General features: G+C 44.7%; 1 protein-coding gene across 1 annotated transcript in view; it reads right to left on the bottom strand.

Annotated features, from left to right (window-relative positions):
• Window positions 1-4837: 4837 nt before the first annotated feature.
• TNN (tenascin N) overlaps window positions 4838-15035 on the bottom strand; it is a 38197-nt gene continuing 27999 nt past the window's right edge. Inside the window, exons 10-14 of the mRNA XM_028732068.2 lie at window positions 12691-12842; window positions 10674-10770; window positions 9460-9627; window positions 8142-8305; window positions 4838-5875 (exon numbers count right to left, since the gene is read on the bottom strand). Coding sequence (XP_028587901.2) covers window positions 5744-5875; window positions 8142-8305; window positions 9460-9627; window positions 10674-10770; window positions 12691-12842 — 713 coding nt within the window. The 3' untranslated portion in view covers window positions 4838-5743. The remainder of the gene's footprint in view (window positions 5876-8141; window positions 8306-9459; window positions 9628-10673; window positions 10771-12690; window positions 12843-15035) is intronic.

Below are 15035 nucleotides of genomic sequence, written 5' to 3'. Positions count from 1 at the left end.
AGCTGAATCTTAAGTGGGGGTCAACTTAAATTGAGTGATGGAGTTAAGGACATAGCTGTTTACTTTTTGAGATTGCTGTGGTGCCATTTCTGTCACAGAAATGAAAAGATACTACAGATGGCCTCGCTTCTAATTAAGAGTGGTTTTCTGTGCTTACTTCCATTGTGTTACCTCGCAAAAAGGCACAGATACAGAGATTTTTGATATGTACAGTTACATAAATGTAAGCAGGGAGTCAATTAATTTAGTCAATAAGAGAATTCTTTCCATTGTGGCAGTAATCATTCCACAGGTTTATTACCAATATATTGGTGGGTGGAAGACTGCAACCACTAATCTTCCTAGCTCATCCCTGTCATGCGATCAATTCCTGTGCTTCACAGTTTTAAAGGACTAAAGCAGATGGTACAACTTTTAAGGTGGTTGGGCCAGGGAGGGGACAGTCTGACTGGAGCAAGCCTTGATGTTGTCTGTGCCTGCCTGCCTCTCCTCCTCCTCCTCCTCCTCCTCCTCCTCCTCCTCCTCCTCCTCCTCCTCCCAGGGCAGATGCTCAGCTGTGGCCGTGCCTAGCATACTGGCATATTCACAAATCATGACATCAGTGCAACATCACAACCACAACGTGCGATTCTTGATGTGCTGCAACAACTCCTGTGCCTGAGTCAAACTGGTCTACTTGTTGTTGCAGATCATCTTCGCTTAGCTTATCTTACAGGTATTACTCTAAAGTGTAAAATGTTTTGTCATAACAGAACATGTGTGCGGACACTGGCCAACTTAGTTGGGCGCCTTTCAGATTTGAGAAACCATGTAAGTTCAGCAGGTACATTGGCTTCAACTAGATGTGTGCTCCTTTGCACAACACATGAAGAACTCTAGACTAAAACTGCCATTTTATGTTCTGTGTAGGTTGGATTTCATAAAGAATTCTAAGAATATAACTTTAAAATATCTTTATTTATAAGTAATAAGGATCTCCCCATTACATTCTGTGGCTAAATTATAAACTTTGCTAAACAATGTGAAATATTTCTGAAATGTTTCAAGATCCACAGTAAGTATCAAAATTGGCAATCGTATAGAAATACATTTTTTTCTAACAAGCATAAGTAATTAAGAATACTGGTCAAAAATAAAATTTAAGCAGAATGCAGAAGCAAACAAGACAGGTACTAACTTGATTACAGCAGAATTTAAAGCTTTTAAAAAAACTAAACTATTATGTTTCTGTCTATGAAGAGTTATTTAAAAACAAAAAACCAACACGTTAGATACTTGGGCGCCTGTATAGTTTTGGTGAAATTTGTGTCTCCTGGACTTCTCGGTATTTGTTATTTAAAGTGTTTTTATAACAGTTTTTGTAGTTATTCATTCTCCCAAAATCTGATAACCATTTTTAAACTGGAAGTTAAGAAACACTTGTCCAAGACTCTCCTCTGTGTTCCTGGCTCAGCTGGGATTTAAAACCAGGTCACTAGATAGAAATCTAATCACTGACCCACATTTGCTTTCACTGTGACTTGGAACCGAGAGAACCACTAGAGATTACAAACTTTGTTTCACAAATGTGATAGGGAGAAGTTATGTTTTTACTAAAGAAAAAGAATCTTTCCCTACCACTCCCTCCACAAAATTAAGAGTATCCTGTTGGGAAAATTCTGGTAGTGGGAGGAGAGGGACATAAAGCTCATCTTCCCCTCTCCCTATATACATAAAATTATAAGGCTGCCATCGCACAGCCCCCATTGGAGGATTTGTCGTGCTGCACCACAATACCGGAATTGCGTAAAATCAGCGTAGCCATTGGAGGATATGTAGGGAATCATCACAATCCCGGATTTGCAGGAAGTCAGGGCTGGGAATGGGGTTAAAGGGAAGGCAAGTTGCACAATAGCAGTGCCCACAGAATGGGACTGAGAAGGAAGGGACACTAAGAGGGGGAAAGTGGTGGTTCAAAACAGCATAAGTTTGAGTAAAGCAGTGGTGGAAAGACAATGAGAGGGAAATGGTGGTTTAAAACAACAGCAGAGGTATGAATAAAGCAGGGATGGAGAAAAACTGAGCGGGGAAATGTGGCAGTTTTAAACAATGACAGGAGTTTGAGCAGAGTGAGGAAGGAGTACCAGTGAGTAGGGAAAATGGCATTTAAAACAAAATTTGAGAACTATGAAAAGGGAGTTGGGAAAGGCTCTGCTGTGTTAGCTTCTGGGTTGAACCCATCTCTGCTATTTCTCCTTGTTAAACCTGGTTTGTTTGTGATTTAAAGAGCAAGCCCTCAGTGTACATCTATCCCTGCTTACTCAAACCTCTGGTGTTGTTTAAAACCACAATTTTCATCCCAATCTCTCTCCATCTCTGCTTTACTCAAACTTCTGCTATTGTCTGAGTGCAATGAGAGGGACACTGCCAGAAAAAAAAATGGCTATTTCCCCTCTTCCATTCCTCAGCTACCTCATGTGAGAAAGATAAAGGATGTGGAGCCCTACATATTTCATAGCACCTTCAATATAGCATATTTGCCATATGAAGCAAATATGAACATGAAGTTCCAGATTTAATTTAGAAGAGATATTTTTATTAACAAGCAAACACCCAGACATGCGCCACATCCATCAACTGAAGTTAAGCTTCTCTAACTAAACAATTAGGTAGAATAAAGGTATGAAGGTTATCATGATGTAGGAAGGGGAACATGAGGGGAAATGGGGAAATGCAAAAGAGATTGCGAAAAAGGAGGGCGTATGAGGGATGGACCAGTAGGGATGTAAGGAAGTGAGAGCTGGACCATCAAGAAGGCTGATCGCCAAAGAATTGATGCTTTTGAATTCTGGTGCTGGAGGAGACTCTTGAGAGTCCCATGGACTGCAAGAAGAACAAACCTCTCCATTCTTAAGGAAATCAGCCCTGAGTGCTCACTGGAAGGACAGATCCTGAAGCTGAGGCTCCAATACTTTGGCCACCTCATGAGAAGAGAAGACTCCCTGGAAAAGAACCTTAAGGTGGGGTAAGATGGAGGGCACAAGGAGAAGGGGACGACAGAGGACGAGATGGTTGGACAGTGTTCTCGAAGCTACCAGCATGAGTTTGACCAAACTGCGGGAGGCAGTGGAAGACAGGAGTGCCTGGCGTGCTCTGGTCCATGGGGTCATGAAGAGTTGGACACGACTAAACGACTGAACGACAACATGAGGGATGGAATGGCACTGGAGATGAAAGCAGGGACACGAAAGGTTCTGGAGCTTAAGAGGGGATGGTGGCTTCATAAGAGAAGGTGAAAAGGTTGCTTAATAGTTGCAATATACAGGCAACCCCCATTTTAGGTGTGACTGATATGTGTGCAATCACACACATAGCACCGAACCCGGAAATGACTCAGAAGCGTAATAAAAGACATCACTAAAAGGACAGAATAGGGGCGGAGTGGGGTGTTTCAATTGCATGCGATTTCACGCAAGCACACAATGACCCGGAACACAACCCTGCACAAGTTGGGGGTTGCCTGTATGGAAGGAGAAAGATGCGGGACACTGCAGTCAAACATAACAATGCACAACTGCTAGTTAGTGCATGGAGGGGGAAAGGACTACAGAGTTGTACTGCTAGATAGACTCAGCTAGGTCACACCCAGAAATGGAGGAAGTAAAGCCTTTGTACTTTGTGTGTGTGTGTGTGTGTGTGTGTGTGCGCGCGCGCGCGCATGCATAATGTAACAAGACGGAGATGTGTGAGCTTGCTCCAAAGCTCACAGCACATGTTTGGAACTATATTCTGTATTTTCTATGGAGGGGGTCTCTTGCCTGTATTATCCTTGCTGCTGCATGGAACACTGCATGACTTAGACCTTGAATCTGCTAAGTAAAGCATTTAAAACTTAAAGGTGTGTGGTCTGCTCATTGCAAGAGGGGTAGAAAGAGGTTAGCGGCTGTGTGCAGATGAACAATCTATAGTCCTAACGCTGTACTGCAGCTTAACTTTTGTGAGTTTAATCTCTGCTACTGGGGCTCTCAGTATGCTAGCCCCAAATTTTGAATCCAGGCACCCAGCCGATTCTTTTGTTTATCCACATGCATAGGTCCTCAGGGAATCATATATTAAATTCCCTCAGAGATGATGCACGAGATTACCCTGGGGATGGCTTGTGTACAAGGAGGTTGCGGAAAAAGAGTGCAGAGGAGGTATGGACACGAAAGTGACAACAGGTGTGCAAAGCAGGACTGCAGAACAGAAGAGAGAAGTGGCTTCAGAAATGGAGTTGGGAAGGTGAAAAATGAGCTTAGCAGTTGAATAGGGTGGGAAGGGAAGCTGGAGGGGGTGAACATGCTGGTGAGCAGAACAAGTAGGAGCGCACCCCCTAGTAAAGCATATATACCACATTAGCAATACTGACTTGCTATAAGCCCCCTTTTAGTCATACTTGAAATCAACATTAGGTGGTGCTATAACTAAAGTTTTACACATGGCTTGGCAAACTTCTGTCAGGGCTGAGTCACTTCAGGCTGCAGAACAGAGGCTTAAAAGGACTGCATGCTTCTCCTTAGCACAATATCTCTGCACGTAGAAAACTACATGCCTGAGAGGAGTGTTCCCCTTAGCAAGGCATTTGGGGCAGGAGGATATGGAGGAACACTTCAAGTATGAAATAGTACAGTTTTGTGACTTACTACAGAAACAATTTCTCAAGTGAAAAGAGGGTGGGAGAAAAGGGGATGAAACAATTTATTGCATGGGAATGGAGCCAAAGAACAAGAACGAACAGGGGCAACGCATTCTGCTTTGCTGCTTGAGGTGAAATGGAAACGTTTCCCCCCACCCCCGTCCCCCCCGGGTCCCCGCTGAAGCCTGCCTCATCTGCGTTGCGCAGCAGTGCTGGCTTCCAGCGAGAACTCGCATGCTCTGTGAGATCTTGCAATATTTCAGTGAGATCATGTGAGATCTAGCCAGAAACCAGTGCTGCTGCCACTTCTCAGGCGGCAGGGTGGGGCCTCACCTCATGGGCTTTTGCCACCTGAGGCACTTGCCTCACCTTGCCTCATGGACAGGGTCGGCCCTGAAAAAGAGCAAATGGAAAGCTAGAAAGATCGTGCTTTATTTAGGAGAGGCATCTTTGAGATACAAGCGCATCATTCTCAGCAGCGCTTGAGAGTTTGATACTGTTGGCTTTTGGTGTCTTGCAGGGAACACCATGGATAGAAAAATATGTTAAATTAGCACCTTGGGTTTTGCAAAGCTACATCTCAGAAATCAGAGCACAGCAGACCAATCGGGTCCTTGTTGAGCGGAATAAGCAAAGCACCCAAGAGAGAGAGAGCAAAGAAGGAAAAGAGATGGTGTGGTGACTTCTTTGTTTTCTCTGGCAAGGAAAAACAAGATCCTGCTGTTGGGGGAAGTTCTTGTCAAGAACATGGAACAATTGGAGGGCTGGAATGGGCCCTCCTGATCCATGGTAGCTGTCAGAACCAGAGGCCACTACAAGCAGAGGGAGCCTCGATAGACATGGCCCTCCACAAGAAGAAGAATTCTGAGCCAGCCCTTAGTCTCCTACCTTATTCTTTTCAAATTGCACTCACAGTGCAGTGCAGGTTCTGTGCTGATCCCAACCAATTAAACCAGATAATTCTTCTGAGGAAGCCTGTAACCAGTTGTATGCGATTATAAATGTACTAAAATAAGCAACCCAAGGTCACATGGTTACATGATAATGCATTGCCATGTTTCACTTGACAAGCACCACATTTCATCCATTTTAAACCCTGGGTTCCTTCCCTGCTAGAGATCTCCTTTTTCTACCCAAGATTGGGTGTGAGCGTGGACGGAACTTCATCTCGGTGTAAGGGATGGAGAACAAGTGGCCTTTCCATGGCTCCCAGTTAATTCCCTGGAAAGAGAAAAACAGGTAATCAAGCATCACAAAGGACACTGCCCTGAGCTATACCAAGTCAGACCACTGGAGGCTTGTCCTTGTCGACTGCCTGGCTGTGGTTCTCTGGGGCTTCAGGCAAGAGTCTTTTCCAGCTCTTAACTGGAAACACCAGGGATTAATACTGGGATCTTTTGCATGCCAAAGAAACTTCTTGAATCTGTGGGCAAAAATTAAAACTCCTGCCCAAATTTATAGTAGAAATAATACCATTTCAACCATATTATTTTTCACTTCACTAAACAGGGCTGCCTTCAGATGTCTTCTAAATGTCAGGTAGTTGTTTATCTATTTGACATCTGGTTGGAGGGTGTTCCACAGGGTGGGCGCCACCTCCAAGAAGGCCCTCTGACTGGTTCCCTGTAACTTCGCTTCTTGCAATGAGGGAACCACCAGAAGGCCCTCAGCGCTGGACCTCAGTGTCCAGGCAGAACGATGGGGGTGGAGACGCTCCTTCAGGTATACAGGACCGAGGCAGTTTAGGGCTTTAAAGGTTAGCACCAACACTTTGAATTGTGCTTGGAAACATACTGGGAACCAATGTAGGTCTTTCAGGACTGGTGTTATATGGTCTCGGTGGCCACTCCCTGTCACCAGTCTAGCTGCCACAACAGCCCCATAGATTAGATCCAGTCCCCAAAACCTTTCAATAGGTGTTGATAAACTGCCATCTAGGAAAGTCTCTCCAGATCAGAGTGCCCCCACCAGCTTATTTTTACAGGTCTTCAGAGTACAGACGGAGAACCTCTGTTTGTCTAACTGTCTAAAATGTTTCCCGCTCCACTGGCTTGAACACTGATGTCATATCCTATTGTTATCATGTATTACTATGAATTGTGGTTTTAATTTCACTTTTATGCTGCATTTTATGAATGTTGTTAGCTATTCTGGTCTCTGTATGAGGAGGGGTAGAAAGAGGAGGAGGAAGAAAAGTGTGCAATACTTTTGAGCATAGTAATTCTGAGTGATCATTTCACATACACTGTCTTGTAATCTAGCAAGGTAAAGGTAAAGGTACCCCTGCCCGTACGGGCCAGTCTTGCCAGACTCTAGGGTTGTGCGCTCATCTCACTCTATAGGCCGGGGGCCAGCGCTGTCCGGAGACACTTCCAGGTCACGTGGCCAGCGTGACAAGCTGCATCTGGTGAGCCAGAGCCGCACACGGAAACGCCATTTACCTTCCCGCTGGTAAGCGGTCCCTATTTATCTACTTGCACCCGGAGGTGCTTTCGAACTGCTAGGTTGGCAGGCGCTGGGACCGAACGACAGGAGCACACCCCGCCGCAGGGATTCGAACCGCTGACCATGTGATCGGCAAGTCCTAGGCACTGAGGTTTTACCCACAGCGCCACCCGCGCCACCCGCGTCTAGCAAGGTAGGTCACTATTATTAGCCTCTTATTCTTTGTGCAGGAAGAGCTTGCCAAAGGCTACCACCTGGCTGTGAGATTCAACCTGGGGAGGAAGAGCCTTTCCTGAGTCATAGTTGTCTCTAAACCAGTAAGGCACTGCATTGCTCTGTGGCGCCTCTTTCTCCATAAATCTGCTGCAATGTGCTTTTCAGCAGAAATGTGGCAAAAGGCCACAAGGGCTCATCTTCCCATCTTTCAGGCTCTTTCTTCCAGACCTCAGCAGGCATTTTCTGACATATTCGGGGGGGGGGGGGGGGAGTCTGTGCTCGTGATTAAGTTGTGAGAATTTCAGTTTTCAGATTTTCCTAACAACTGTATGAGAAAACCTAATACTGCAATCCTATATACACCGGTACCTGGGAATAAGTGTCTGTGGGGCTCACATTTGAGTAGACATGTGTAAAAATGTTTTAATGGATGAATCCAATGAAAAAACAAATCAAACATTGCAGCCCAAGGAATAACAACTCCTTACATAAATTCAGAGTTAAGAGATGGCAGAATAGAAAGAGTTTCCATTCCATTTGTGAGACAGGTAAAGCTGTTCCAAACTTTAAATGACAACTGCAGGGAAGTGCCTCATGTTGCCAGCATTTTAGTAGGCACTTGGGGAAAAATTCCATACCTGATATATAAAAGGAGAACCATACAGCAGGTGTGGGGAACCTGTGGCCTTCCAGGTGTTGCTGACCACAACTACCATCAGCGCCAGCCAGCATGGCCAATGGCCAGGGATGATGGGAGCTGTGGTTCAGCAGCTTTTGGAGGGCCAAAGGTTCCCCACATTTGCTGGGCAGAGTGCCCAGTACTCACCTCACTGTGCTTGTCTTCGCCATATTTGCCATTCAGATTGGCCAAGTGGCAGTTCTTATACCACCAGCCACCGTGATGTGTGATTGCGCAGTTGCTGAGAGCGATGTCGCTGTCCCTGTCCCAGGTGGTAAATCTCCAACCATTGTGGTAAGTCATGGCATCCCCTGAATTGGGGGAAGAAAGGCAGCATTAGGGCTACGGGGATCCTGGCTTCATTAAAACCCGAGTACACCTGGGTACCTGAAATAAGAGCTGCGAAAGAGGAATCAGAAATGCAAGGGAACTTTTCTCAACTACACAACTACTGCTAAAAGGAGAGAACACAAATGGCCAACTATACAAGATTTGTATCAGCATCGGCTTCTCCTGCATAAATGTGCAGCATAGATGGATGTTGGAAATGTAGTCAGCTCACAGTGGACTTTATTCACTGCTAGTAAACCTGCATGATTATACAGATATACTGGAAGTAAATTATTAAAAGTATTATGGGGAATTTGCTACTGCAGGATTCTGTAATAGCCCCTTTTTTGTTCTTCTGAGCTGGGCATACTTCTGAGTAGACAGACCTAAGACTGCACAGTTAAAGGAGTAACTAACAATGAAGCGAATAAATAGCTAGTAATAAATCTCTTCATAGCACCTAACACTGAGGCACCGAAAAGTATCCCTTCTGGCAGAGGAGTGGCTTTTGGGAAGTTGAGAAATCGTTACACTGATGAAGTCAACAGACACGACTGGAGTATGAGAAAGGTGTTAAAGATGTTTTTCTGTCAATATGCTATATCACCTACTAAAGGGAATAATGATTTTTGTTGGAAGGGTAAGGCAAAAATATTACTGGTTCCTTAAGTGCCAGGGTCATACTCAATTTAGGCATAAAATTTATGTTGTCTGTGCTAGTGTTGTCTCTTTACACATACTCCCACTTATGTATATAGCACACAGGTATGGTTTTGCTCCATCTATAAAACCACACATGTATATCTCTCTCTTTGTACACAGGTCATAAAGTGATTTCATGGGGAAGAATTGCAAAGAAAGCTTTTTGCTTTCTATAAGACTATACTGTTAAACCAGCCTTCTCCAACCTGGTGCCCTCCAGCTGTTTTGGACTACAGCACCATGTGCTGGCTGTGGCCAATGAGTGCTGTGGCCCAGAAGAGCAGCAGAGCACCAGGTCAGTACGTAAATTATTTATATTCTGGCCATTTTAACACCTGACAAGCTAGTTAGCTCCACCCAGTGAAGGGTGTCTCACTGCTTCTGTGTCCAGCGTCTACACATGATACTGCAAGCCAAATAACGTTTTCCTTACCAGCGGTGCCTCTGTACTTCCCCACGGAGAGCTTGTATCGCTCCCTGCTGGAGCCCACCTGGAAGAGGTCGTAGACGGCGTAGGCAGACTCATTGTGCGTTCGTAAATCCACCCTCAGTTCATAGGGAACGGGGGCGCTACTGGTGAGCTGATGCAGCTTTTCAAGGCCTGAAAGAAACAGTCCAGAGTAAGTTTGCAGACAACCACAGTTCCACTTGTCCGTGGCCAGTAAGAAATATTTCCACAGGCAACAAAGCCAGAAAGTTTTCGTGACAAAGCTATAAATTTCAGTATGTCCAGAGTAAACTTAGCTGAACTCCGCCCATTGTTTTTGCGACATAAATGCGTACCGAGAGCTCTTCAGAGGCAATGTGCCTTCACCTCTCCTGCTGCCTGGGAGCTGCTCCCTGCACCCGCTCTGCCAGCCTGAGCCAAGCGCAAGCTGGCTGGCAGGGGCAGTCTGTTGGCCAGCTTGACTTGAGCGGTAAGGCAGGGTAGCTCGGAGGCAGCAGGGACAAAGGTAGAGGTAGCAATGGCAGCTCAGCTGCAGCTCTTGCAGGGGACGCACCAGATGTGTGTGCTGGGCTGGCCAAGGGCGGGGTGGAAAAACTTTGAAGACCGCCCCCCAGGCACACCTGGGTGAGACCCAGGGATTTGCTTTGAGTGATTTGCTTTTCCCTGCTTGGAGTCCTCGCTCCTCTCCACTCCGCCTCTGTTTGCCCTTCCTCTCCTCTACCTGCTCAGCTCCTAGCAACTGATTTGTATGCGAAGGGAGCAGCTTGAAGAGCCCTCCAGCACAGACAGGCTTCTGCTGCTTGGCACTGCCAGCGCACCCGCCCCAAGAGCTGAAGACCCACACACAAGCTCCCAGGGGAGAAGCAGCAGCAGCAGCAGCTTCCAGCAATTGCAAGCAAAGAAAGAAAGCACTGAGAAAGAGACCCACCCCCCCTTCTTTTTGTGGTTCCTTTCCTTCCCACTCCCTCCGTTGTGCATCTTCTCCAGTGCAACTAGTTGGCGATGCTGGCAGTTGCGCCCCAACAAATCTTGCACCCAGGGCCACAGCCCCTCTCGCCCTGCCCACCCTAAGCCACTGAGCTCACCTATCCATAGCACTGGCCAGAAAGACCAGATAACTATATATGCACGAGCAGCGGCACTTTTTACGAAACCTGTGGCACCCTTCCCTGGTCGCATACAGAATGCAGATACAGTACCAAGCCAAAATTCCCCAGCAGGGTCTCCAAAGCCTTCAACGTAATTCCTCCAGCGCTTAAAGAAATCCAGCTGCCCTGTGTTCCGTCTCTGAAAGACCTGCAGAAGCAAACAAAAGCCCAGTGATAGGTCTAGTCCCTTGAGCACAGAACACCAAGGATAGGATGAGAGATGGAAACTGAAGATAAAAGGGCTCAGACAAGAGGCACAATAAGAAATACCTAACCTGATGAGGCCAACTTAATTTGACCATGAATTATAGAATTCTCCCCATCTGAAGACAGTGGTGCCTCGCAAGACGAAATTAATCCGTTCCGCGAGTCTCTTCATCTTGCGGTTTTTTCGTCTTGCGAAGCACGGCTATTAGCGGCTTAGCGGCTATTAACGGCTTAGCGGCTTAGCGGCTATTAGCGGCTTAGCAGCTTAGCGGCTATTAACGGCTTAGCGGCTTTAAGAAAAAGGAAACAAACTCGCAAGAACAAGCAAGACGTTTCGTCTTGCGAAGCAAGCCCATAGGGAAATTCTTCTTGCGGAACGACTCAAAAAACGGAAAACCCTTTCGTCTAGCGAGTTTTTCGTCTTGCGAGGCATTCGTCTTTTGCGGGGCACCACTGTATCTCTATTTTGTTTGGGGAGTAACACCAATGCCTTTGTGATCCACTCTTTCTTTCTTTCTTTCTTTCTTTCTTTCTTTCTTTCTTTGCAGTTCTATGCAGCTTTTGGTTCTCCTCTCTCTCCCCCCCCCCCCACTTCAACAGGTTATCAATGAGCTCAAGCACATGTCGTTATTGATTAAATCACAGGAGGAAAATGAACTCCTTCTCTCAGCAATATTCCTTTTTGTGCAGAGTTTTAACCACTGTGTGCATGAACCTGTGCATGTCAGTGAGCTGTAAAGGCAGGGAGGGGAGAGAGACGAAGTAAACAGCGTGGAGAAACCAGTTCCCAAATTATAAATCCTCCTGTTTAAATGATAATGCAGAAAAGAGGAAACCAAGGGGCAGAACCAGCCCAAGAGCAAGAACAGGAATGCCATGCAGGACATCCACTCACCCCTAACAAGGAAACTTCAAGGTAGGCTTTTTGAAGCATATGAAGACCCTGCCTTGTACTGTTGCATTTCTGACTACCACTGCTAACTTTCCAGGGCACACCTAACCTGTGGGGTTTGTGCTTTGACCTGCGTGCTGCTACTCACCTCACCCCCCACAATACTGTCTGAATTTTGGTGCAGGTCCTGCAGAGGCAAGTATGCTTTTGGTGTGGTTGGTTGCAATATGACCACCAAGTGATAGTATGCTGCGTCATTCCCCTTGGTGAAAAGGGCCAAATCTGAGTGCTTTGTGAAAGGATTGAAAATAGAGCTGTTTAGTATTGGAAGACACAAGATTTACCCACCAGGGAAGAATGGCAGATGAAGTTGATGGACTATATGGAACTGGCGGGAATGACTGGCAGAATCCGAGACCAGGGGGAAGAGTCGGTGGAAGAAGACTGGAAAAAGTTTAAAGACTATTTACCGAAACATTGTAAAATTAATGAATGCTAGAAGAATGTTGGAATGAAGTGATATGGCTTCAGTAGAAAGGTTATAAGGAATTAAGTATAAATAGATTAATAGAATATTAAAGGAAAAATAAGGTTAGAATGTGTTAAGATAATTATAGGATAGAAAACAGAGGAAGATGGAAAGGAATTGCTGAAACAACTAATAGAAGTGGGATACAAAAAGGGAGGTGTGAGGAGGTCGTGGAAATAAGTGAATGAAAGATAAGATACTGAAATTGTTTGATGTGTTTTAAATTGTTTTTGTTTGGTTATGTTAGTTTAATGTGTCAGTGTTATGTAGTGTTTTTGTATTGTATTGTATTGTATTGTATTGTATTGTATTGTATTGTATTGTATTGTATTGTTCTGTTCTTTTTTTTCTTTGTAGTGTTGTGTTTAAATTGTTGGAAAAGTAATAAATATCATTTATAAAAAAAAAAGAAAATAGAGCTGTTTAAGAACAGAACTCACTATCCATCCGCCTCCATCAGTGGCCATGTCACAGTACACCTGCAGGGGTCTGTTGATGTCACCGTTCAGGTAGATGGTGTACATGCCGCTGGCAGAGTGTCCGTTTTCCTGGGTCTGGCTGCAGTCCGCAGGGAAGGGATAGCGCAAACTGACTGCAGGAGCAAAGGAGGGGGAAAGCCAAGTGAGCAAGTTCAAAAAGAAAGATGGAAAAACAAAGAATATTTGTACAGCACAGCAATATAAAGGAGGCCAGGGCAACTGTTTCTCTAGATTTTCCAGTTTTCCATTCTTAAGTTCAGTTTGCTCCCTTTTTGCATCAGTTTGCAAAAATGTTGGGGAGAGGGAATTTGTATGCAAGTTCACATGCATTTTCTGTGCCTTCCTCCTAATACACATTTTTGCACACAGCTTAATCAAATGCATTTTATTTTCACTAATGTGTGCATTTTTGTGCACTCTCCCTGTTGTTGTTTTTTATATACGGTTTTTTTGTTTTGACAACTGCTTTGCAAAATTTGGAGAACTGCACATTTCAATTGATAGCTGCATTTCAGTTTGTGTCGGAAAGAGCAAGATTAGGCCAAATAAATCTATCCTCTATCCTACACAGACCACGAATGGCAGAGAGCAGGGAGACCCGAAGGGACGCATGAACATGATCAAATGCAGTTTCATAAACCAAGGCTAAGGCTGCCAGCCTGTACATACTTACTGTTAGCATTTGTTTGGAACACTGTTAGCATTTGTTTGGAGCAGAAACTGAACTGGATATAGAATCCCTGCTAGAGGAGCACACTTTACCCTGCATACAATCACACTGAGACACACTGAGTTTAGGAAAAGAAGCAAGCTAATATTTGTTACCAGAAATGCAGGCTCGACAGGAAATATCTCTAATTCTAGCTACCTGCAATGGAGATGCAAGAAGCGGTGCTTGCTTTTGCACCTCAAGAGGGAGAGCTCAAAGTCATCAGGGAGGCATGAAGGAGAAGGAAGGTGAGCAGGAAGGGAAACCACCAACCCTAAGATTATCAGTCTGAAGGAAGGTCAACAAAAGGAGGACAGCCTAGGAAGTCTGGAGGTTCCTCTCTCTGTCTGCTCTTTCTCATGCAGTTACATCAGCCTGCAGTGCAAATTGATCAGCACTCTGTCACTTCCAGCACTTACCTGGGAGCAAGTCCCATGGAATGCAATAGGATTTACTTCTGAAAAGACATGCATAGGATTGCACAGCATTTATGTCTAGCTGTGTTTGCTTATAGCCATCTCTCCAAACCCTTGTCTTTCCTTCTCTCTTACTGTTTTTCCCACTGTCAGTTTTTCAGATTACATATATGCTTATCAGGGAGCAAATGAAGGACGGAGAATCCAATTGTTCCTTTCAAATAAATAGTAGGTCTGTGACCCTGATGGCTTTGTCCATATATCTTTCTGAGTTGAGGCAGTGTAGCAGATAACCCAGCATGACTTGTGAGCTCCCACTTCAAATCTCACTTGAGTCATGAACTCACAAAGACCAGATAAATGGATAGATATTATAGTAAATTGTTATGTACTAAGCTTGGATCCTAGAGCTATAGGCAAGTAGGATCCTAGAATGCAACAACTGATTGGCTTGCAGGAGAAGACCAATCAAGCTCCAGGAGGAAGTTAATCAGCCTATTGGGTTGGTAGGATCGTAGAATGCAACAACTGATTGGCCTGCAGGAGAAGACCAATCAGGCTCCAGGAGGGAAGCAGAATCAGCCAATCAGCCAGGACTCATTGTGTAAATAATGTATATAAAAGCCTGAGGTTTGGGGGGAAATTCAATCACTGTTTTACAAGCTGCAATAAAGGGCATGAAATCATTGCAGAAATGTAGATTTCATAAATCTACATGGAAAATTCTCCTGTTTAAGTTCAAAGAAGGGGTTTTCTAAACAATCCAGCTTTAAAGCTGGATATTGTTATTAGACAACTGTTTTGTGCTTGCCCACTTAATTCTTAAGTATGCCAACATTTTAAAAAATGGATTTGTTTGTAGCTTTTGTCAACTTTAAGGTTGCCTTTGGCTCCATCAGCACACATTGGTTGTTCAACAAATTATCAAATGCCCAAACCTCTCGCCATTTTGTGTAAGGATGTTATATTCAAACACCAGTCTGAATGTAAGATTTCATCACACTGAACTCTTCTTCCACTGCATTCCCAAATCTAGTAGCATCAAACAAGGTTTTATACCAGAGCCTCACCTTTTAAACTTATTTAATAATGATGTAAACATCTGAATTAAAATAGGGTTCTACTTTCTGGTCATCTCTGAGCTGATGATAAGATTCTCCCATTTCACTCTCTGTTGAGGC

This window comes from Podarcis muralis, chromosome 5 (assembly GCF_964188315.1).
Source record: "Podarcis muralis chromosome 5, rPodMur119.hap1.1, whole genome shotgun sequence".
In the NCBI taxonomy this organism is placed as follows: domain Eukaryota; kingdom Metazoa; phylum Chordata; class Lepidosauria; order Squamata; family Lacertidae; genus Podarcis; species Podarcis muralis.
The sequence above is the reverse complement of the archived record's forward strand: the minus strand, read 5'-3'. Positions and strand labels throughout refer to the sequence as shown.